The following is a 26,201-nucleotide window of genomic DNA, read 5'->3' as shown; positions in this document are numbered from 1 at the left end:
TTAAGCATAGAATATCAAGTAAGAGTGGTGAAAGTGGGCATTCAGGCAAGAAAAAAAATAAAAGGGGTCAAATTGGAAAGAAAGAAGTAAAACTGTCACTATCTGCAGATGACATGATTATATATAGAGAAAACCCTAAAGAATCCACCAAAAAACTTTTGGAAATAACAAATGAATACAGTAAAGTTGGAGGATACAAAATCACACAAAAATCAGTTGCGTTTCTATACACTAACAACAAAGTAGCAGAAAGAGAAATTAAGAATACACTCCCATTTCCAATTACAGCAAAAAGAATAAAATACCTAGGAATAAACTTAACCAAAGAGGTGAAAGACCTGTACACTGAAAAGTATAAAACATTGTTGAAAGAAATTGAAGAAGACACAAAGAAATGGAAAGATAGTCCAGGCTCTTGGATTGGGAGAATTAACATAATTAAAGTGTCCATACTTCCTAAAGCAATCTACAGATTCAATGCAATCCCTTTCAGAGTTCCAACAACATTTTTCACAGAAATAGAACAAAGGATCTTAAAATTTATATGGAACAACAAAAGACCTCAAATAGTCAATGGAATCCTGAGAAAAAAGAACAAAGCTGGAGGTATCACACTCCCTGATTTCAAAATATGCTACAAAGCTATATAACCCAAACAGCATGGTACTGGCGCGAAAAATAGACACATAGATCAATGGAACAGAAATGAGAACCCAGAAATAAACCCACACATCTATTGACAGCTAATTTTGGACAAAGGAGCCAAGACCATACAATGGAGAAAGGAAATTCTCTTTGATAAATGGAGTTGGGAAAACTGGACAGCCACATGCCAAAGAATGAAAGTAGATCATTATCTTACGGTATACACAAAACTTAACTCAAAATGGATTAAAATCTTGAATGTAAGACCCGAAACCATGAAAACTTCTAGAAGAAAACAAAGGCAGTACACTCTTCAACATTGGTCTTAGCAGCATATTTTCAAGTACCATGTCTGACCAGGCAAGAGAAATAATAAAAAGAAATAAACATGTGGACTACATCAAACTAAAAAGCTTCTGCACAGCAAAGGAAGCCATCCACAAAACGAAAAGACGAACTAACAATTGGGAGAAGATATTTGCAAATCATTTATCAGATAAGGGGTTAATATCCAAAATATATAAAGAACTCATATATCTCAACAACAAAAAAGTAACAACCCAATTAAAAAATGGGGAAAAGATCTGGACAGACGTTGCTCCAAAGATATACAGATGGCCAACATGCACGTGAAAAGATGTTCAGCATCATCTACTATCAGGGAAATGCAAATCGAAACTACAATGAGATATCACCTCATGCCTGTCAGAATGGCTATAATTAACAACATAGGAAATGAGTGTTGGGGAAGATGTGTAGAAAAGGGAACTCTTATACACTGCCAATGGGAGTGCAAACTGGTGCAGCTACTATGGAAAACAGTTACGGAGATTCTTCAAAAAATTAAGAATAGAACTACCATACAATCCAGCTATCCCACTGCTGGGTATTTAGCCAAAGAACATGAAAACATGAATGTGTAAAGATACATGCACCATATGTTCATTGCAGCATTATTCACAATAGCCAAGACTTGGAAGCAACCTAGGTGCCCATCAAGGGACGAATGGATAAAGAAGATGTGGTGTATATACGCAATGGAATACTACTCATCCATAAAAAATGATGAAATCCAGCCATTTGTGACAACATGGATGGACCTTGAGGGTATTATGCTAAGCGAAATAAGTCAGAGAGAGAAAGTCAAATACCATATGATCTCAGTCATAAATAGAAAATTTAAAAAAACAACGAATAATCACATAGAGACAGAGATTGGACTGGTGATTATCAGAAGGGAAGTGGGGAGGGAGGAGGGCAAAAAGGGTAATTAGGCACCTGTGTTTGTTGATGGATTGTAATTAGTCTTTGGGTAGTAAACATGATGTAATCTACACAGAAATCGAAATGCAATGATGCACACCTGAAATTTATATAGTGTTATAAACCAGTGTTACCGCAATTAAAAAAAAAAAAAGAATTCCAATGGTATTTTTACAGAAGTAGAAAAAACACTACTGAAGTTTATATGGAATCACAAAAGACCTTGAATAGCAAAAGAAATCCTGAGAAACAACAAAGCAGGAGGCATCACACTTCCTGATTTCAAACCATATTATACAGATATAGTAATCAATGTGGTACTGGCATAAAAACAGACAAATAGACCAATGGAACAGAATGAAGAGCCCAGAAATAAACCCAAGCATATACAGGCAACTAATGTTTACAAGGGAGCCTGAAACCATGATACTCCTAGAAGAAAACATAGGAAATAAAGCTCCTTGACATGGGTCTTGGTAATGAATTTGAATATGACACCTAAAGCACAAGCAACAAAATCATGAATAAAGAAGTTGGACTGCATCAAACTAAAAAACTTCCACTCAATGAAAGAAACCATCCACAAAATGAAAAAACAACCCCTGGAATAGGAAAAAATATTTACAAACCATATATCTTATAAGCTGTTAATATACAAAATATATAAAGAACTCATATAACTTAATAGCAAAAATCAAAGAACTCATTTAAAAAATGGGCATAGGACCTGACTAGCCAGTTCTCCAAAAAAGATATCTGAAAGGCCAACAAGTACTTGAAAAGATACTCAGCATCACTAATCATTAGGGAAATGCAAATTAAAACCACAATGAGTTATCTCCTCACGCCTGTTAGAGTGGCCATCATCAAAAAGAGAAGAGTAACAGACACTGACATGGATGTGGAGAAAAGGGAAGCTTGTATGCTGTTGGTGGGATTGCAAATTGGTACCGCCATTATGAACAACAGTATGGAGGATCCTCAGAAAATTAAAAAGAGAACTATCATATGATTGAGCAATTCCACTTCTGGGAGTCCATTCAAAAGTAACAAAAACACTAACTCGAAAAGATATATGCACCCCTATGTTCATAGCAACATTATTTAGAACAGCCAAGACATAGAAACAACCTAAATGTCCATTGATAGATGAATGGATAAAGAAATTGTGCTATATATACACAATGGAATATTATTCACCTGTTAAAAAACAAGGGAATCCTACCATTTGCGACAACATGGACGGACCTTGACGGCGTTATGCTAAGTGAAATAAGTCAGAGAAAGACAAATATGTGTGATCTCACTTATACGTAAAATCCAAAAAACAGAAAACCAAACTCATAGAAAAAGAGATTAGACCTGTGGTTATCAGAGGCAGAGTGTGAGGGGAGGGGAATTTGGAATAAGGTGGTCGAAAGGCACCTACATCCAGCTATAACATAAATAAGTACGAGAGATGTAATGTAAGACATCATGACTGTGGCTAACGTTGCTCCATAATAAATAGGAAAGTTGTTAAGAGAGTAAATCCTATGAGTTCTCATCACAAGGAAAAATTCTTTCCTTTTTCTTTCTTTTCTTTTTATTGGATCAATACGAGAAGATGGCTGATAGCTGACCCTATTGTGATGCTTACTTCGCAGTATATGTAAATGAGACCATCGTGCTGTGCACCTTAAACTCACACAGTGATGCTTGTCAATGACTTCTCAATAAAACTGGAAAAACAAATAAATAAAGTAAAAGGAAAAAAAACTGAACCTGGAAATTTCTGCTGATGAGGAAAGACAGATGCTCAGTCATTCACTGAATTATAAGAAAAATCCACATTGTTTTTCACCCTTTCTTTCTTAATATTTTTGATTGTCAGGGTTTTTTTCTTTTGTTTTGTTTTTTATTTGTTCGGGTTTGATTTAAATCAACCAAAGATTAAATGATCCTTCAGTTTGGTCAAATAAGAAAATGAGAAAATAGGGGCCGGCCCGGTGGGGCAGCAGTTAAGTTTACACGTTCTGCTTCTCGGCGGCCCGGCGTTCGCTGGTTCGGATCCCAAGTGCGGACATGGCACCGCCTGGCACGCCATGCTGTGGTAGGCGTCCCACATATAAAGTAGAGGAAGATGGGCACAGATGTTAGCTCAGGGTCAGGCTTCCTCAGCAAAAAAAGGAGGATTGGCAGTAGTTAGCTCAGGGCTAATCTTCCTCAAAAAAAAAAAGAAAATGAGAAGATAGCAATATGATAAGGATAATCCTAAACTACCTTTCAGTTTTCCCCATAGCTCTGGGAAGAGTGACAAAGATGAAACACACAAGCACGTGCACACACACACACATACATGCACACATTGTGTTGCAGTAATTCCATGTTTCGTGTTTAATATTGATAAAATCTTTCATGATAGAACAGAGTAACAATGAAATTCAGTGCTGTTACTAGGTAGATAATTTAAAAGGAAGAAGCTTGACTGCTGTGTCATATTCTGCTGCCTCTAATTTTGTGACTCTCATCTTGACTTTGGCAATCAAATAACCTAGCTGTTATAATTATGTGTAAAATAGAGTAAGTAGAAGAACTCCCTGGTGAATAAAATATATATGCTATGGTAGATTTGTTATATGACAACACTGTTACCTGCTCGAGGATCTTTTTAACTTACTTCCTAATTCTCAACTCTTAGCCAAAAAGTGAGGTCACCAGAGGCTGAATTATGGATAAGTAAGGTAATCATGTAGTAATTGACATTTACAATCAGGAACCTAAGCCTTTTGTATCACAAAAGTTTGAGTAATAGTTGGTAACATTTTATTTAGGATATATTTACTTTCAGTCTTTGAAATTGTATAGTGTGTACAATAAAATTTATGAAACATTCAGTTAAATAGAACTGCCTTCTGAAAGAGAATTTATTACAGTTTGAAAAATATCTGTTTAGATGTATATATCTTGCAATAAGATTTTTAAATATTACAGTATTTTTGTAGGTGTGAAATGCTTTGTTCTAGAGAACAAACATATATGCAACATATTTTTAATAAGCTTAAGATGTAATGTACACCGTCATTTACTTGAATCCAAGTTCTTTGGCAATTGGGCACATTTCACACATACGGAGTGTGTATGTATGTATGCATGTATATGTATGTATGAATATATATATCTATATATATACTCTGAACATAAAAAATAGCGTTTTACAAAAAATGCAGGGAAAGAAGCTTACGAAAAATAGACTACTAATTGAATTCTAGTTTGAAATTAAAATATACCCTTTTGCAAATTGGTGTTCTTTCCTTTGCTCTAAGTCGCCCCATCTGTGCAAAGTTTGAAGCTCTTTGAAATTAATATAAATTACTCCCAAAGCAGGAACTATTTCAGATGCTTAATTTTATGTGAAAGTATTACATCTTTTATTTAAAATAGATAATTACCGCTTGGAATAAAAAACTCATTGGGACAATGACTAAAAGTATTTTTCTTCGTATCCTGATATCATCTAGTAAAATCCTTTACTCATGGTAGGCACTCAATAAGTGGTTGATAAGTAAATGAATGTACTTATTTATCTAAAGTGGATATACTGGTATGAATTAGACTGTAAACTATGAATTATACTCAAAACTATGAATTATGAAGTATAATCATGAATTACACTTATATTATAAATTCTACTTAAACTGTCCTGCTTAGTTTTCTAGTAAATATGAATGTCTACCTTAAAGTATTAAAATTATTATACGTTAACATTTCCTGTAATGTCATCAGTACAGTGGAAAAATGGATTGGCTCTAGAAAGCCACAGACAAACATGATATCTCTTATTTTGCAGAATGGTTTCACACCATTGTATATGGCAGCCCAGGAAAACCACCTGGAAGTTGTCAAGTTTCTTCTTGACAATGGTGCAAGCCAGAGCCTAGCCACAGAGGTAAGACACTTTGGTTCTTTCTATGGGTAAGTTCACGTTTGTAAGGCATTTTGTAAACCTGGAGTGGTAACTTTGAGAATTTGTCCCACTAGTATTTCAAATGCAGTTGTATATTAATGTGTGGGTTTATGTTTTTATGAAATAAATTAGAAAGTCTATTTTTAATCTTTAAAGACTCTTCCATTACATAGATATCCTTTCTGCTCTTAAATGCCTGGCTCTACCCAATAATGGAGCTATTTATTTAATACTTAAATATTTGCTTGAGAACACTTTTCTGTTTCTTATAATTTTGCCTCAAAGGCAACCACTGTTTTGAAACATTTTTGTGATAAAACATGTTTTAATTCTGTATTTTTCAAATTTAAGTTATTGTAATTATAACAATTAAATTTGTATGTTTCTAAAGTTAATTAAATTTAATTCACACTTCTAAACAAAACTAGTATACATTTTTAAGTATTCCATAAGAGTGGTATTTGAAAAAAACCTTTGCAGTCTTAAACAGAAGAGTTATTTAAAAATAAAAAGTTATTGGAGCCTGCCCAGTGGCATTGTGGTTAAGTTGGCACGCTCCCCTTCCATGGGCCAGGGTTCACAGGTTCAGATCCTGGGTGCGGACCTAGCACCACTCATCAAGCCAGCTGTGGCAACATCCCACATAAAATAGAGGAAGATTGGCATAGATGTTAGCGCAGGCCCAATCTTTCTCATAAAAAAATAAATAATAAAATTTTAAAAATTTAATTAAGTCATCGGTACTATCTTAGGTAATACAGTTTCTTTTTTAAACTAATCTGGATAGAAGATTGTGATCCTTTGTGAAGTATATCGCTAGAAACCTATTGCTAATGATAAAGGACCAATGTTTGACTAGTCTTTATTTTTAAGAAAATAGTGAATTAGAACAAATGCAGGGTTATCCCTGTCATATTACCACTCCTCTTACTTGCATTCTGATGTGTTTCCTGAACGGCACAGGAAGGATGGCAAAAGAGGAATCGTGGATAACCTCACTCAGCTTTCGAGATCATGCCTTCCAGGGTACCCACTAGATGCATGAAGAGGCAGTTTGCACCAGAAGAAATACAAATGACTATAAATGTGTGAAAATTCTCACCCTCACTCATAGTCAAAGAAATAGTAATTTATTAATCAGATAAAGAATGAGATCCAGTCTTTTGTCCAGGAAAGAGGAGAAAATTTGAGGGAAAATCAAGAAATCAGAACTTTCCTACAATATTGGTGAAGTTAATAATTGGTTGCAACACTTTTGCAGAACATCTAACAGTAGCTATCAAAAATTAATATTTATACACCTTTTTACTTAGCAATTCTAATTCTAAGAATTTATATTACAGATATTTTAGAGGAGAATGCCGAAACAGCATATATGAAGTTCATCAACATGATTAGCAATAATTTTTTTAAAACTGGAAGGAACCTAAATATGCACCACTAGGGAACCTGTTTAGTAAATATTGCTATACTTATACAATAAAATGATCTTCTGCATTATTAAAAATGAGGCAAGACTATGTGTACTGATGCAGGAAAATGTCCATAGTGTATTATTATCAGTGGTTTATTCTGAAAATTAGGAGACTTACTTTTTGCTTTACCCTCTTGTGCTGTTAGGGATTTTTATCATGAGAATGTATTATTTTTATAATAATATTCTTAAAGCTAGTTAAGAAATAACTCCTGATTGATAACAAAAGAACAAACCTCTGGTAGGTGTCCAGCAGAACCTGTCTTCCCACCTGAGGAATAGCTGGCCCGAGCGCAGTGCCTCAGACGCAACGTGCAGGTTCATCACGGGGGGCGGGGAGAATGGGGACGGGAGGGGGCATTGCTGGATAAGAGAAAATCCTTCCCCATTTTGGATGGGAATACTAAATAATAGAAATATCCTAATGAAAGTCATCCCATGGTACTTTGTTCCTCTGTGAAGGATAGGTAATGTTGGTTTTTAGACTGTGAGGTGCAGATCACTAAGCATCTCTCCTTTAAAAGCAGACATGAGCCCGACTGACTGCTAATGGATCGGAATTTCCCCGTAAACTAATCATCGGTAACTGAGTTCTCCGGTGTTTTTTTAAGCTTTCAAGGTCCAAAAAGAGGCACTACAACTAACTTAAGGAAAAATAGTACGTGAAAGCCTCAAAGCACTAATTCAGTCTCGTTTGGCAAAGGATATATAAAATAATATTTATACTCCTTTATATTAATTTAATTTCTCTTTTTTTGTAACTTTAAGGAAAGAAACAATAAATGTTCTAGGAACAAGCGCCATCCATGTTTTCATGAGGGTGGCCGGTGCATCACTGTTTAAACAGCAGCTGTGACTGTCTAGAGACGTTTGAACCTTTGCCTGAATTTTTCCCTCTTCTTTTGGATCATGGGTAACGGAGAGTAAAAGAACAGCAAGAAATAAGACATTTGATTCACACGATGTTCTAATTATGATGTTGCTCTCTTTTTAGCAATGATAGTGGTGTCATTTATACAGAAGTCTGTATTTAGAGAACAAACAGTAGGGAGCAATTAAAGGATCATTTAGATGGCAAATTTGTAATAGAGTTTTTAATTTATTAAATGACGTGATACTGCCAAGTTCCTTCAAGACAGATTTTTTTCATATGTACCTTGTATATAGGCATCAAGTCTTTGGAATGACTGTGGCCTTTAAATCTTTTTATACCTTTTTGATATTGCTGTGTACTCCATATCATATCTTTTCCATATATCTCTTCCTCCTTTGATAATTTACTTTTTTTTAAATTTTTTTTTGAGGAAGATTAGCCCTAGCTAACTACTGCCAATCTTCCTCTTTTTTTTTTTTTTATATGCTGAGGAAGACTGGCCCTGAGCTAACATCCATGCCCATCTTCCTCTATTTTATACGTTGGACACCTACCACAGCATGGCTTTGGCCAAGCAGTACCATGTCCGCACCCGGGATCCGAACCGGTGAACTCTGGGCCGCCAAGAAGCAGAACATGTGCACTTAACCCCTGCGCTACTGGGCTGGCCCCTCCTTTTGCTAATTTAGATTTGCGTGAGGTTCATTTCTTCTAAGGGTAATTATTAAGCACCCATTGTGTGCCACATTCTCCACAAGAGAGTCAAGGTTTTCATGGAGCTTCTAGCACATTTCCCTTTGGCTTGTATTTTTCTCTTAAGAATAACTGCATAGAACAAACGAAACTATTTAAACTTGGCTTGAAACGAAATCTGGAGCTGCTCATTTTAGCTGTTAACACCTTAGAGCTGGTATCTTTGTGTCTTTAATTGGCTTATGCAGGAAGCACATTCTTATGGGTGCTAATCATCTCCATTGCAGTTTATTTTCTGGTGCAAAGTAGTTTCCTTTATGTATAGGCCCTGTGGGTTTAAAAATTCTTATCAGCCAAAATGTAGCTGTTTAGTGTGGATTCAGAACAGAAGTGGGCTGTCATTTTTACCCCTTAGATTTTGTTCAGGTTTTGACAGTGAGAGGCAACATTACCTCTTACTACACAATTTTTCCTTTTACCACTCTATGTAAAAGTGTATTTTTCTTTTTTTTTGTAAAAGTGATACATTACATAAATGAGAAAGTACAATAAAAAGCAAAAAGAAGAAAAAGCCACTTAGTTTCGCCTAGAAATAACATTTTGTTTATTCATCCAGATTTTTTTGTATATGTGCACAATACACACGTATTTATCTTTATGAAAATGAGATCATATATTTACACAGTGATATAGATTACTTTTCTCATAACATTGAATTACATTCTAAACCTTATGTCCTTAAGTGTAAGCCTGTGATACCCTTTTGGTGATGTCTTGGTGGTATCCAGCCTTTCTCTATCTTATGGCTGCAGGGAATGTCCTTCTGGTTATGTTAATGCTCATCCCTTCTCTCTTTTGAGTCTTCTTGGAAAACTTGAAGGGAGCAGGTGGAACTTCAGCTGGATCTTGAAGCAAGGAGAGTAGATAGAATTTGTGTATGTAGAGCGAGGAGGAGGACGTTTCAGGTTAGGGGGAATAGCATGAGTTTAGAGACTGGGGTAGGAATAGTCTGCGTGTGCACAATTAGCAAGGAGACTGGAGAAAAGGATTTATATGAGAAGAGCCTGAGGAGTATTGTCCCTTAGGTGCTTTGGTCCAATATTTTGCACATCCTTGGATATAAATGTGCTGATTTGCATTCAGTCAAATAAGTGGGAGGAGCTCTTATCTGTTTTCCAGCAAGGAAAAAAATGATGAAAGTGGTCTTTTAGGAAGACCAGCAAGACATTAGTATACAAGTATCTAGGTTTTCTCTTTCTCCCTTACAAACATTCTTCTATTGGAGTAGTCCTCTGTGCGTACCACAAGGACTACAGGTGTAAAATATCATGACCCAGATAAAATAAGTAACTTACTTGCCAGTTCTCTAGTAAAAATAATTTTTGAATGTTCTTTTGAGTGTAGGATATGAAAGCATTGCTGAATTAAAATTTATGGAGCCAGTCTTAGGATTTTTCTACTCTGTGCTATTTATCCTACAGTTCACAACACTAAATCATCCACAAATTAATTAGCCATGGTGAAATCTGTGGCTGTCTTCTCTTTGTCAAGTCCTAGGGCAATACGATGGGAAGACTCAAAATGTACAGATATGTGCGTATGTCTGAATTTATTCTAGTCACATTTTGCATGATCCCTGTGGCTCCTTCTCTCATTGGTCAGAGAAGCCAAGAGTCTTTCATATAGACCCTTCTTAAAACAGCAGTGCCTATGGTTCATTAATTCACATGCACTGATTAAGCACCCAATATATGGTAGGCAACAAGGTACAGTGATGAAATACATAGGCATATTCCCCAGTTTTAAAATATCAGTGCAAATTTTTACATCTTATTTAATGAGCTCCTTTGAAACATATGCCTGGATTTAACCTGAAATGTTATTTTCACTGAGATTCTTTATGGATATTGAAACTATGGCATTTTCCCCTTTATGGTGTACTTTTACGTATTTTCAAAATTTACACAATTAAAGTATATTACTTTTTAGCAGAAAAAAAAATCCCATAAACTTATTACAAAGTTACTATTATTTTCTACTTTGGTGTGTGTGTGTATTTTTATGGAAATGTCTTTTCACGTGTATGTCTACTTATCTTAGCTTTGATAACCCTAAACAAAAATTGACACCTGGTCACTTGATCACTGTCTTATTTGTTAATTAAAAAGAGAATGTCCATTGGGGCCGATCTTGACCCATTCATTTATTTGCAGGATGGCTTCACACCACTGGCAGTGGCTTTGCAACAAGGTCACGATCAAGTAGTTTCACTCCTGCTAGAAAATGACACTAAAGGCAAAGTGCGTCTTCCAGCTCTTCATATCGCTGCCCGAAAAGATGACACGAAAGCTGCCGCCCTATTGCTGCAGAATGACAACAATGCAGATGTGGAATCAAAGGTGAGGCGCGAGGGAAACGAGCCTGTCATGCAGCCCTCCTGTGATAGGCAGCCAAATTTGGAGAATGACTGGTCTCCCTTTTGGCAAGCTTATGCCAAACACTTACCTTAGGAATAAAAATACAGGTCCATGCCAGCCAATTGAAGGCACATCCCTCTTAGCATATCAAGCTAGGAGGTCACTGTGGATGCTGCCCTGTGCATGCTAAAAGGGAGGCCACCCGGAAAGAAATCTTTCTATATGCACTAGATAGTTTCTTTCCTTTTAACATACATTTTCAATATATTTAATACTTCAGCTCAAAGATCAGGGTGAAAAAATTACAAAATGCTAACAACAATGTGCACAAATAAGCCTTTGGTTGATATCTAAGATGATAGGCAATGCACTGAATATTGATCCGCTGTGGAAAGCATGCCAGCAGCCAAAGAGTCCTATCCGAAAACCCCATTGTCTTGACGTGTATTATGTGAAAGTCTTTGTGAACGAAACATGGCATTTGGAACAGGCCATTGTGCAGCCCTTCATTCAGTCTAGCTTTCTTTCTGTGCCTATCATGCTTCCATCATAGCTTCCATCCTCATTACTTAGCTGTCATGAGCTTTCTGCAATCCATATCACCGATAGCGAACTAACCGTTCATTTTTTCCTCCTCTTTGCTTCCAAATGTGTTAACCTAGATGGTGGTGAATAGAACAACAGAGGTATATATATATATACATATACATGTAATCGATATCTGCATCATCATTTTCCCATTACTTAGTGCTGCTGCCTCATTTCTTTCCCTTCTTCTTTGCATTGCCTTCTGTAGGCTAGATACCTGCTTTATACCCCTATCCCCGAAGTAGCATGTGCCAGAGAAGATAGTAGTTTGATTACCAGGGCTTTCTGCAGCTGAACCTGGTGTTTGAAAGGAAGAAAGAGGAATCCTTGAAACTTAAGGGTATTGTGATAGAGTTGTGTGAGATGAAGAGTTTTGACGCTTTAGATACTTATCAGCTCTACCTACAGCTGCAGACAACCCTGTCATTCTACTCATCTAGGACTGATTCTTTAGAGTTCTGCATGACACTTACCCTCAGTGGTGTCAGCAAAACGAAAGTTCCTTCGGAACGGTACCAATATGACCCATCCTTCCACAAGAGTCAGTAAGATGTCTAGCATGGCTAAGAAGCTTGCTAACAATGTAGAAATGCATCTAGTTCCTATAAGGTTTTAATCTTTGGGGACTAAGTGAATCGCTGCATGTTTTAGCATTTTTTTAAGGATGTAAAATGACCTTGATGTGAGTATTCAGAAAAATGTGTTATTGAAGAGGCATTTGCTAATCAAGAGATCAACTTGTGGATTCTTTATGGAATGTACTCAACCATTACACAAGACCAATTGTAGTAGTACCTCTTCCCCGAAAATTGCTTTTGCCCTTAAAATTGGCATTTATTATTAGTTAATTTGCCTCCATATTGAATATATAGAACTAATTGAATTTTGACAAAGAGTTTCAATGGACAATTCTATCATCAATAACAAAACAGTGGTACTAATCAAGCTTTCTATGAGCTGTAAAGATCTTTCTTGTCATCCTTTTTTTAAATGTTGGCTTCTGTATCGTTCTGCTACTGGTTTACTAAAATTGCTCAATCTCCACCCTTGGTTCCCTCCCTGACTATTTCTCTGCCTATAAGTTTGGCCTTTGTTTGAAACCCTCTGAGCAATTGGCACTAATCGAAAGAAACCTAGAACAGAATGGAATGTGGACCTTAGCATATTTTGCTTCCTCATTTTTATTTGGGCAGGGTTAAGGTATTAGTGTGTCAGACAAGGGGCCAGCAGGAATCAATTGAACGTCTGCTGTATTTTCTTTACAGAGTGGCTTCACTCCGCTCCACATAGCTGCTCACTATGGAAATATCAATGTGGCCACATTGCTGTTAAACCGAGCGGCTGCTGTGGACTTCACGGCAAGGGTAAGAATGCTGCAGTATGACGTGCCCTTAAAGCATCTGACACGACACTTAGCTCTCCTTTCCCAGCATGAGTGGGAGGTTAGGACAGCTGACCTCCAAGGCTCCTTCCGGTCAGAGAAAGCTGTGATTTTCTGCTTATCCTGGTGCTTGGTCTTGCTTTCACACTGAGTGCCTGTTTCCTAGCAGGAGAAGTAAGTCAAAATCAGAGATGGGGGGGGTGGAGGAGAAATAAATATATAAGTGAACAGAAGATGTGATGCAGATAATCATGATTAAAAATGACAAACTATTCCCCGAGTAGAAATTTCTGAGACTGTTAGCATTGGTCAGCTGGCACTAATAGTGCTCTAGATATCAGGGTCTTGACCTTACAGATGGGAAGGTGCTAGAGTATCTGGATGAGGCCTGAACTTCAGAACCCAAATAACAGAGATCATCTTTTGCTTTTGTCTTCTGTCCGCTACAAACTTTCATAATGATGAACAAGGATGTGTAAACTGAGTAAGTTTATATTCACAGAGAAAGGAGTTACGGTGTCATGTGTACCACTGGACAGCAACTCAGACATCCAAACAGAGTAATACTGCTCTGTAAAAACTGGTCTGGTGCTCGGCTTAATCATCAGAAGTAGAGATGAAATAGGAAGCACGCTGGAGTAGTGGCTGACAGTGCGGACTCAGGATTCAGACTTCCTGGGTTCAAATTTTGGCTTTAACTTCTCTCTCTGGGTCTATCAGTTTCCTCATTTACAAGATGAAATCATATGAGTTATGAATTTAAAAAATAATAATAATAAAATATCTCCACTCCCTCATTCGGTCACTGTGAGAATTAAAAGAGACTGAATATAAAGTGCTTAGCCTAGTATCTGACATGTCAGCATCGTGAACATATATCATCATAGCAGCAGCAATATGATTTCGAACGTTTTTGCTAAAACCTCACTTGTCAGAGGAGAAATGGGACTGGATCAGAGAGGGCGATAGGGCGTAGAACCAGGACTAGCAGAAACAGTAGTAGTTGCAGCAGTAAAAGTAATAGCATCTTTGAAGTAGTGCCTGAGTGGCAGATGCCAGGCTAAGCATTTTTATCTCGTTTATTCTTATATCAAGAAAAGTGTTATTTATCCCTGTTTTAGAGAAGAGGAAGCCAAGGCTTAGAGATGAGAAGTAGCTGGTCCAGGATCACAGAGCAAGCAAATTAGAAAAGGCAGGAATTCAGCCCCAAAGCTCCTCACCACTCCGGTATTCTGTCTCCCGTAGGTAACTTTAGGGGTTCATTTTTCTTTTCCTCTTTATAATGCATTAGCTCTATAAAAATTAATGAGCTCAGATTGTACTAATATAAAGGCTATTTCCTACCCTATTGTCATCAGCTTGCTAAAAGCTTTGTCAGGCAGCTCATGTCACTCCAGAGCTTTGTTCTTACTGCATTCACTGCCTCCTTAGGATCTGGCGACATGGCAGACCCAGGCCTCGTTTGACATTTTGAAGGACAAAGTTAAGCACTTCTTTAAGTAAAGTATAAACAGGGCATGTCAATGTTAAAACTGAAGTTCCAGTCTTTGAGATGAATTCTTCTGGTTTTATTTCTGTAATTCACAGTATAATGAAAACCTCATTAAGTTACATCTTCTAATTAGGACACTAGGAAAATTCATGTCAGGGTAGTGTTTGAAGTTTGTGCCATTGTTCAGAAATTTCCTGATGCTGCTGAAAATAAGAAGATTGGGGCAATGTTTAAGCAATTTAAGAAGACAAATTACAGTATTTTCAGACTCCTTCAGGCAATTCCAAAGCATCCATTTACTTTAAAACAATGACTGTGGTAATTACAAATGATGCTATTTTATTGATTAAGGATTAACAGAGACCTCAGACCTATGCTGTAAACCTTGCCTGAGTTGCCATATGTAATTGAAAATAATCACATTGTGGGGCCGGCCCAGTGGTATTGTGGTTAAGATTGCACGCTCCATTTCAGCGGCCTGGGGTTCGTGGGTTCATATCCCGGGTGCTGACCTACACACTTCTCATCAAGCCATGCTGGGGCGGTATCCCACATACAAAATGGAGGAAGACTGGCACAGATGTTAGCTCAGCAACAGTCTTCCTCAAGCAAAAAGAGGAAGATTGTCAACAGATGTTAGCTCAGGGTCTATCTTCCTCACCAAAACACACACACACACACACACACATTGTGCTTTTATTTAAAATATGTTAAAATGCAGACTTTTTACTGACTTGGAAAGCATTTTCTCCAGTCATTCCTACTTAATGAGGCCTCATAGCATTCTGAGCCGAAGGCTGTGGTGGATTTGATTGTACTATATGAAACCCACACCCAAATAACCTACGCTTCCCTCTGCAGTTGGCGATTGATAACTTGCTTTAGGGTGCCTCAGAAGAACTGGTCTTCATAAAAAGCTTAAACTGAGATTGCCTCAAGAAACCCATCTTATGTTCCAAATCTCTAGTAATTCTATTACATAATAATCCAGCATCTATCGTTTGTACTACAGAGGCTCTCCCTTCCAAACTTCAGAGGGGTCTTTCTAGGTCACAGTTCTCTCAGGAACGTAGCAGAAATAGCAGGTGAAAGTAAGATGCCCTGGAACACAAATGGGATCAGATTTGACCTGATCAGAATAAGAAAGGGAGGATCATTAAGCCACATTTGCTAAGAACTAGTTGCAAATCATAACCATAGATCATATGCTTCAGGAATCAGGTTTCGAAAGAAGCATTGATTAGATGGTTACAGGTAAATTAAACAACAGGGACCTTTATCTTAGGGCGCCGTGACTTCTGTTTCCTGCCTGTGGCAGACCATTGAAGAAAGACAGACGCAGTCTTGTAGGTCTTTGGAGGATGAATGCATGACCTAGAGAATGGCTACCTGCCGGCAAGGAGAGCTGGGGAACAGGAACAAGGGCAACATTTCCGGAAACATTTCTTGCATGCAATAGACGTTCATTTCCAAAGCAGATGCTAGGCAGAAACAAATGCCGTGTGACTAACGGGAGTCCACAATAGAACGGATTGCTTTCTATGCTTCTTTGTACTGCTAGCGAATTTATGCAGCAATAAAGCAGATCCTAACCAGTGGCGAATGTATACCTCCAAGCAGCAATTCTGGTAACCAATTTATAGCGTACTCACCTGTTTTATTAGCACCTTTCCTTAGATGTTTATTACAATGTGAATTTTGATTTTCGCATTGTAATTTTGCTAAGTATCTGGAAGATATCCTGTGTGACATCTTAAATATTTCATTTCGGATTATCCACGAAGACCTGTTCAGCCTCGCGGGTCCGCTGCGGGGAGTTAATGGAATAGCTGCTGAATGGTGCAGTGCAGCATCAGCATTCTTCGCTCTTTGAGCTGAGTCTGCTGAGATGGCATTGACACTGTCTGAATTTATGTGTGACCTTTGCTCTCTTAGCAAATCATTCTAGCTCTCTCAGGGAAGAGAATGTAACTAAGACACCCCAGAGCTGCTACTGATTGTCATTCCAGTAAGGAGCATTTATGCACTGGAGTAACTGAAGGCCCAATTATATTATGTGGATGACTGCAAAATCCCTTTTATTGATTGAAGAAGATAGATTATTACTTTGCTGGCTAAGAGTTTTTTCATTGAATAAAATAGACCACCTAACTTAATCTTCACTCTTGTCATCGACCTTTCTCTTGTAAATTATCATTCAATTTCCCATTTGGGGAAGATAATTGAATAAAATATCCTTCTATTGGTCTTGTTATTTAGTACTTTTTGGTTTTGATCTCTGAAAGGATTAGGGATTTATGTGTTTGAGTGCTATACCTCATTTGTTTCCAAAAGGATTTCAAGTGGTTTACAGATTAGAATATGCAAAGGAGGACATGTAAGGATGAAAAAGAAAAAGTAAACATTAGCAAGCAGCTGGGATGACCCAGTGAATGCAACTAGAGAATAAATTTAGGCCTTAAGGGCTTTGATATATGTAGTGGAAAGGGAAGCCTGGGTTATATAGTTTACATTTTTTGACAAAGGAAATCTTACCGTTATCTATAGAAACAATTTTGTATGTGTGTGAAATACTCAAATATGACTTTTATCATGTGAATCCTTCTAAGAACAGAGAATTTCATAGTTGACAATATCTTTAATTGCTGCACTTCAAAAGCCTCAGTCCCTACTGCCCCACACTGCCTATTGATGCTAAATCTCCATCTCTGCAGGCGCCTGGCCCAGGGAGGCTGGGAAACTGTGGCCCAGATACTTAGCTTTATGATGTTGTAATTGTGTGTGATAGGACTTGGCATGTGTGTCACAGAGCAATGACTAGTTAACATGTCCATTGGACTGTCTTTCTCAAATAGCAGATGTTTTGAACAAGGTTTTGGCAGTACCGGGCCACATTTGGAACTCAATAAAGTCATATGAGGGGTTACTTTATTTAAGATATTGTAATTTTTGGTTAAAGTGAGAGCAGTGTTTTTACATAGTTGAATTACTGAACTTGTTGGTGGAGATATATAAGTGTCAGACTTACATTCTGCCCAAATAAGAGGCCAACATGGTTCAACACGTGCATGAGCAAAACGGTGTCTGTGGATAAGCATTATCAGGAGATTCCCATTCTAAGTTAAATTCAGTCTAACGAATGTTAGAGAGCTTCTGTGGGCTACACCCCGAGGTTCTGACTTGAGTAGCCTACTGTCCTTACTCTACTAATTTGTTTAGGCCCCAAAGTGCTAAACCATACAATGCAGTCTCTCCTTTAATTCCCCAAGACACAACTGAGTGTAGGCTGTAATGCCAAACAGGACTTTTCTAAAAACTTAAGGATTGAGGAAGGGAGTTCAAAGCAGAAAGGCCAAGCTGAAAGACTGGTTCTGGACAACGCTGTCCTCAAAGTCCATAGGCTGTGACCCCTTCCTCAGGGTACCTCTGGGTACCACCCTCCTGAGCCCCCAGAGGCCACTGTGTTGCAGTCGTACTTCCCACCAGTGGGAACCCCTTTTACCATGTCTTTCCCAGCCAGAGTGTAAGCCCCTTAGCCTAGTCTCTGGCCCAGTGAGAGGGGAAAACCCTGCTTCCTCTACACCTGGGCTCTCAATTCAGTGGCCACTAACTAGTGCATACTAACATTAAATTAAATTAAATATTAAATTCTGTTTCTCGTTCTCAAGAACCACATTTCAGGTGCTCAATAGCCACATGTGACTAGTGGCTACTGTGATAACCCAGTGTGCGTAACATTTCCATCATCACAGAAAGTTCTTTTGAACAAAGCTGAAAGACTGTCTGTCTCAGGCCTTCCTTCCCAGAAATGTCATAATTATCTCTAAATGTAACTTTCCCTCCAAGGAAAGGGATTCTTTAAATAGTTATTCAAAGCAATTTTATTCCTAATAGACTTGCCCCTTTGGTCTCCAAAAGAAGATTTTGCCTTTCCCATTGTGTAACCAGAAACCACGACCACTATCACCACCACAAAACAGTAGAACTGAAATCTTCTTCCAAAGAGGAATAAAAAAATGACTGGAAACTTTAAAGTAGAAATTTTTCTCCAATTCATGCTATGGAGAGTTCAGAAGTATTGGAAATGGGGATGAATCTCAAGAGAAGTACCCGGTTGTCAGAGATTATGCCACATGATTACTTTCTTGAGCCTCAGTTTTTTAATCTGTGTAAAGAGTGCTTGTATCCTATTCCTCAAAGACACTTTCTCTGACCCTGCAAAATCGATTGCTGCCCACCTCGCCCCACCATATGTGTTCATTGCACGTAGTACTTCCTCTCTCACAGTAGGCATTGCACATTGTTTTAGTGATGTGGTATTGTTTGTCCTGCACGCTCTATCAGAGCCCCTAGAAGGTGAAGGTGTCTCATTCACCATCTCCAGCTCCTCACCTGAAACATATTCTTCTCACTTGGTAAATATCCTCTTCCCAAGTGCTCACCATGTGCCTGGCTCCATGATAATGACTTTAACATGAACTTAATCCTTTCAATCTTCCAGTGAAAGACTCAGCAACAGAGCACATGTTTCTTGCCATTTAGATGTTTTAGGAGAGGTAGGCATTTTATTTCAGAGAACTAGTTCTTACTGTGCTATAAGAAGCCTGGACCTTTGTTTTTGCTGCCTGACAGCCATTTATCTGCCTTTCATGAAATGGTACCTTTAACATACTAATGGAGCCACTGGAATGTTCAGCGGCACTCCATTCAGCCAGACAGCTACGATGTGAAAACTTCAAGGACCCTGCCTGTTAGAGAATAAGCGCTCAGCAGATGTTCATTTCCTGCGTTTCTTTTGCAGGTGAAATTTATAGTAATAGTTATTTTTTAAATAGTTATAATTTATTGACTATTTACTAAGTTCCAGCTTCTTTGTTTAGCATTTGGCATGTATTATCTCAACAGTCCTGTGGGGGCTGAAGTAGGGGTGTAATCAAGGACATCTCCCCCATCCTGTTCTTCACCTCGCTTGAAAGACTTTGACTTCCTCAAGGACAGGCCTGTGTATTGGTACACATTTTGGAATCCCTAGAGTATAACCTAGCACCTAGCACTGGGAAGGACTCAATATACATTTATTGAATTCAAGAATGAATGAACAAATAACTTCCAGGCCTCCTTTATCCACTGCTCCTGGGCACCCAGAACCTATTTAATCCCGCCTTCCTCAAGGCCCAGTCCTCTTCCTACTCTATCGGAATTTCAGGCTGGACCTCACCTGGTGTTAGGGAACTGGTTTCCAAACTGACATCAGCTGCATTAAGGGAGATGGGCAATCCATAGGATTCTAATAGTGGGGTTTTAGGCAAGTGCCCCAAAGCAAAGTATTCAATGTCAGATGCCCCTCACCGAGGGGCAAGTTTATTTGAGCAGAGGGGAGACTTGTTATTCAGCATTGTAGATGACCTTGGAAGACAAGCCTAGAACAAAGGGCACACCAAGGGCTGCTACCAAGCTTTGTTCAATTAAGGATGTCTTAAGCAGGGCCTCAGGCTCTGGGCTATCAAGGCCACCACCAGAAGATGCTAAAAAGGACATCAGCTACTCAAACATGGAGAAGAAGTGAGCATCACTTTAGGAAGAGTCTGACTTTTGTAATGGTTTATAGGGGTGCAGGGCTTCTGGAGACTGCACTTTGGTTTGTGTGGTGATGCCACTGCAAATATATTTTTCCTGAATTATACAATTTACTTTTTTTTTCTTTTAAGATTTTATTTTTCCTTTTTCTCCCCAAAGCCCCCCAGTACGTAGTTGTATATTTTTAGTTGTGGGTCCTTCTAGTTGTGGCATGTGGGACACCACCTCAGCATGGCTTGACGAGCGGTACCCAGGATCCAAACCAGTGAAACCCTGTGCCGCCGAAGCAGAGCGCATGAACTTAACCGCTCGGCCACGGGCCGGCCCCTACAATTCACTTTTCAAATAAAATACAATAAAGCAAAAGAAAGAAAAAACCTACCCATAACAGTCATGTGTTTGATAACATTTAGATATCTATCCTTACAAAGACCAAACACACACATAAACATTCATTTTTATTGATAAATATATTTTAAATATATAGGTTTTTTAAATATACAATAAAGTAAGTTTATCTCCTAGTATCTAGTATAGGCCTAACAGCATTAAAGACAAAGACATTTTTTGAATGGTTTACATAAACCTTTGGAATGCAAACAAGGATTTGGAGGCATTAGCAAAGGAATGTGAGTTATGGGGAAGTAGCCATGTGGCTACTGCATTAACCACGTTCTTGTTGCCATGGTGATATTAGCATCTCAGGAGGAGCAAAACCAGTAAGGGGGCAGAGTGGTGGGGGGTATACTTTTGTAGAGAATTGCTCTGAGCATGGAATGCAATCTCCTTCCTGCCTTTTCCATTTAATTCCCTGAATGCCTCATCAAAAGAGAATCTCCTATATAATTTTTTAAAAGAATATATTTATCTCAAATCCATTAGTTCATTTGAACTTACTGACATCTGACTGTGTGGTGTGGAATCTGTGTTGTCCGTCTGCAGGGGCGAGGGTTCTAAGTTGTAGCAGCATGGAGTGAGGAGACGGTCCTCAGATACATGCTGGACCCTCGCTCTCGTCCTGGCTGTATCATCAGTTGCTGGTGGGGTCCGGGGTGAGGCTCTTCCTCGAGTGGCCTGCAGTTTTCTCAACAGCCAGATGAGAGAGAGATCAGTCACCACAAGCCCTTCACCTCTGCCCGACCACCTGTCTGACAGTGATAGAGGAGGCCTTTGGCTCCCTTCCCCTTTCACAGGAGAGAGTAGGTACAGTACAGTGTCCAAGTCAACAGCATCACAGTCAGATGGCTGGAGTCCCACATTGGCCCTGTGGCTTCTTTTGTGTGTCCTTGGGCAAGTTATTTATACTTCAGCTTTGTCATCCATAAAATGACAATAGTACCTGATAGGATCTGATAATAGTACCTAAAGCATAATCATTGTGATGACTGAATGAAATAATTCATATAAATTGCTTAGCACAGTGCTTGACACACAGCACATGAGCAGGAGCCCTAGCCACATTTGTGGGTGGTTATTGTTGCTGTTGGCTTTCATCTGGGTGGAGACCCATCATTGTAAGATACATCCGCCTGTAAAGCAAGACACATCGAGCAGGTGGCATCCTGGCAGCTCTCTAGAGCATTCTGGAGGTAGTCAGAAATGTTGCTTCCCAGAATGTTGGAGTTACGTGTTTGCAGTGCTGTTTGTCAGCATGAGAAGGTCAACCTTTAAGAAACTATAAACATGTCATTGTTTGAGACTGAACTCAAATAAAAAAAAATCATAGAAGTTGGAAGTACACATTTCTCTTTGTTTCACTTTCCCTCTTTGAATACATTCGCTGCTTCCTGCAGTGATGCTCTAGAATTGTTGCTCTGAGAACATTGTTAAATGACCCGAATAAATCCTATTTTGAACTTCTGTGAAATAAAGTTCTGTTAAGGTAGGAGTTGACAGGGCTCACTTTATTCATTTGTACTTGAAAAGAGAATTATTCATTAGCTGTAGAATTTCATTTCCTCCAGTGAGTGCAAATAGCAGGAAAGGGCTACTCTGCCCCTCTGCTGAACATTCTGGAACATTGTCCATGCTCACTGTCAGCAGACAGTACATTTGGATCAGTTCAGATACACCCTGGTCCCTGCCTGAGCACTGCAGCTTCTTCTGTGAAAAAATCTTGCTCTTCTTCCTCTGGTGGTTTGAAGAATATACAGGAAGGGCAAAGGGGCACCTGGAGGGAAGAGGGTAGGACTTGGCAGAACCAAGATTCCAAGAGTGAACTTGGGACACATGCGCGAGCATTTACTGTCTCTCTCCCAGATCAAAGCAGGAGGTTCCAAAAAACAAGTTCAGGTAGGAGATCAGCATCGACTAGCATAGTTAAAAAAAATTGAAAAGCTGAGCTGTAATGGAAATATAGGGATTAGTATCAGCTCTAAGAAATGGAGGCAGAAGCCTGCTTGCACATGTGAAATGAGACTGGAGATGAATGGTGAGTCGAACCCAGGGGGAAGGGACTCCCTGAATCCTAGGCTGGGCTGAGGGCACTGGCCTTGATTCTGCAGGTGGAAAGGAGTCATTCAGTTATTTTGCCTTTTTTTTTTTTTTTTTTTGAGGTATAATTGACATATAACATTGTTGGAGAGGTACAACGTGCTGGTTTGATACATTTATTTGTTGCAATATTATTCTCCAATAGTGTTAGCTAACACCTCTATCACGTCACATAATTACCATTTTTTTGTGTTGAGAACAGTTAACATCTAGTCTCTTAGCAACTTTGAAGTTTATAATACAGTATTGTTGACTATAATCACTATGCTGTGCATTAGATCTCTAGAACCTATTTATCTACTAGTTGCAAGTTTGTACCCTTAAACAACATCTTCCCAATTCCCCCACCCTCCAACCCCTGGTAACTACCATTCTACTCTTTGTTTTTACAAATCATCGGAGGTCTTTAAATAGAAAAGTGGGATGGTGGCAGTAGTACTTAAGATGCATTACGACATGCGTATGAAGGGGAAATGAAGAGACATAGCTATGAGCTGTGGCAGACTCCAGTCACATAGGGGAAAGAACTGTGGACAAGGAGAAGCATGTCTGACACCTGGTGTGATGGTGTGATGATTTCCTCAGAGAGGACTTGTCTAGAGTCCTACTAGATCCACTAGATATCGATAGGAAAAGGGGGGGCATCGGTCTCCTTAGATCATTTGGAAATTTGTAAAGACATTTTTGGTTGTCATGGTGGCGGGCGTGTAATGGGAGAGGTCCAGGATAGCTAAACTTCCTTCAGTGTGTGGGACAGTCCCATGAAAATAACAATGTCCCAGCCAAAATGCCACCAATAACCCCACTGAGACATGCTGGATTGCACATCCCTTGACAGATGGAGAGGTGAGACATCCCGAGATGAGGAAGAAGGGCCTGGAAATTCATGCTCTGTCTGGGATTGCCCCTCAGGGGACAGGGATCTTCCCCCGTGATGTACCCCTAGGAGTGGTTGGTCTAGAAGACCCAGAGGTTCCTTTCAGCTCATTACTGAGAGTTTGAAATATGAGGTGGAAAAAACGTACACAAAATTCAATCCTGTGAGGTGTGGGTATGATTTCCATATTCTAGGAAGCAAGAAGTTAAATAGCTTGTGCAAAGCCACACAGCTTTAAGTGGTGGAGCTTGAGCTAAGAAACAATAAATAAAGTAAAATAAGACAATAAAAAACAATAAAGCAAAATCAACTATCCTCAGACTGTGTAGTTGATTCTATTCTAACATCAGAGGCAATATGTCCTGAGCTTTGGACTTAATCCAGGGGCATCACATGAAAACCCGAACCGACAGCAGCCTCTCTTATACCAGGTGGCGATTCGTTCTCTGCCTGCACCAGAGCTGTAGAATGAATTAAAGTCATTTTTTAAAAAATATTTTTACAGTTTTTTTATTGACTAAGAAATCCTGTTACACATTTAAAAACATTTTAATTGAAACATGAGCAAACCTAAAAGCTGACCAATCAAATTCTTTCTAAAGTACAATGGATTCGCATTTCTACTACATTTTCTTTATCAGTTCTGCATCTTTGAACCCCTAATGATCATGTTTTGAAATGGACTCTTGATACTTAGAAACTTAATGGCCTTATGACAAGAAGGCATAACACACATTTTCTGGTAAGAAGTGCAAAGCAGGCTCATCTTTATAAGGAGTGAATCCGTCTGAGTTTGAAAATTTAAAAACGTGTTTTCATAGCCTGCAAGTCAGAGCTTTGCAGCCAGTTTTCCAGCTGGCCCGCAGCCTCCCGCTCCCCTAGATTTGGACTCAGCACATCTCGGGTGGGACCTTGCCATTTGTGTTTTTAACAAGCTCCTCAGGTGATGCTTCTCATCAGGCATGATTAGAAAATGTTGACTGAGGCCATGCTATGAAAATCCTTTCCTATATAAATTGTCCAAAGTTGAACCCTAGAAAAACTCAGTAACTCATTTGCTTGTAACAATTATCTGTGTTTGTAACCCTTTAATAACATAGCCTTGAATTTACATCATATTTACAGCTTACAGAATTCTTTGAGGTACATCATTTGAGACCCACAAGAATAGACATTGTTGTGGATGAGCAAACTGAGATCCCAAGAAGCTATTTGTCCCAAATCCTATTGAGAGTAAAATGGAGGAAAAGGGATTTGAATCCAGACTTTCTAACTCATTTTTTTTCTGCCTCTGTACATGACCATCAGCCCATGGCAGCAGCTCCTGGATGGAAGCTGAGGGTGGGGTACTGGCTTCTGGGCAGCTGGGGGCTTCATGATTCCCGGAAGAGCAGTTCCATCTCCTGGACAAGTGCACTGCACACAGAGAAGGCAATTAGCACCAGACTGGCTTTGTTTTGTAACCAACTATCTTTCTTTAGAAACTTCAAAGACATCGTTTTCACTTCTTGACATGTTTGAAACTTCAGCAAGAATCTAATTTATCCGAAGACCAAATGAGGGCAGGACACCTGAGAAACTACCAGTTTCAAGTTAACCGACATCTCAAAAGGCAGCAAGAGCGATTTACTTTCTGGAGGGGAAGAAACAGATTCAACACAGAAATTAATTTAGTTCCAGATTTATCAGAAATGATAGAGGATGTAGAAAATTAATAATTGTAAAGCCCCTGAAGATTTCTGTTTTTAAGAATTTTTGGTGATGGAGTGTTAGTAAAAGGGGTGGGCTTTTTTATTAAAGTTATAGCGTTCATTAGGAACGTTATAAGAAATCTAATATCATTAGTTTAACTCATTTTAAATAAATATTTTTAAAACAAGTTTCTTCAATGCGTAGAAAGCAACTGATTAAAATAGAATTTTTAATGCCCCTTTTAGTTTAATTACTTTATGTCTCTACTCATAGATATTGCCAGCTGGGAGGGGCTTTCTTTACTGTAACAGAGAAAGCAGGCTTCTTTTGAATCAGCATTAAGAGTGACACCTTTAAAAAATTATGAAAGCCATGAATTCTTATTTAAAATGACAAGTTGAACTAACCACTCTTTTAGATATTGAATGTTTTTATTAGTTTTGAGATGTGCTGTTTCCTTTTGGTTAAAAATTGTATGTCCCCAGCATTCTCGGGATAGAACTTATGCTACTTGGATTCAGAACTATAGCTAATGTTTGCCCAAGTTAGAAAGAGACTCACTGTCTGGATATATTTTCTGCTGTATGACCCACTGGAAAGAACCAGCACAGCTTTGGGAATCAGACAGCTTAGGTTCAAATCCCAGCTCAGGCATTTTCTGGCCATGTGACCTGTAGTCCCTTCCAGTGTTGCTTGGCTCACCTGTAAATTGGAGTTAGTAGCATCTATTTCATGGGTTCTTGTGGAGACTGAATGAGCTGATGTGTGTCTCACAGGGTTTGCACAAAG

The 26,201-nt window shown here is 38.7% G+C and overlaps 1 protein-coding gene across 26 annotated transcripts in view; it reads left to right on the top strand.

Moving 5' to 3' along the window:
* The window catches only part of ANK3 (ankyrin 3), a 624,902-nt gene that overhangs the window by 406,976 nt on the left and 191,725 nt on the right, over positions 1-26,201 (top strand). For all 26 annotated transcript variants that reach the window (XM_070488170.1, XM_070488208.1, XM_070488264.1 and 23 more), the window contains exons 5-7: positions 5,738-5,836; positions 11,109-11,294; positions 13,166-13,264. In XM_070488170.1, the coding sequence (XP_070344271.1) occupies positions 5,738-5,836; positions 11,109-11,294; positions 13,166-13,264 (384 nt within the window). The remainder of the gene's footprint in view (positions 1-5,737; positions 5,837-11,108; positions 11,295-13,165; positions 13,265-26,201) is intronic.

The sequence above is a fragment of the Equus asinus genome, chromosome 2 (assembly GCF_041296235.1).
Source record: "Equus asinus isolate D_3611 breed Donkey chromosome 2, EquAss-T2T_v2, whole genome shotgun sequence".
Taxonomy (NCBI): Eukaryota; Metazoa; Chordata; class Mammalia; order Perissodactyla; family Equidae; genus Equus; species Equus asinus.
Note: the sequence above shows the minus strand (reverse complement) of the source record. Positions and strands in the feature narration are given on the sequence as shown.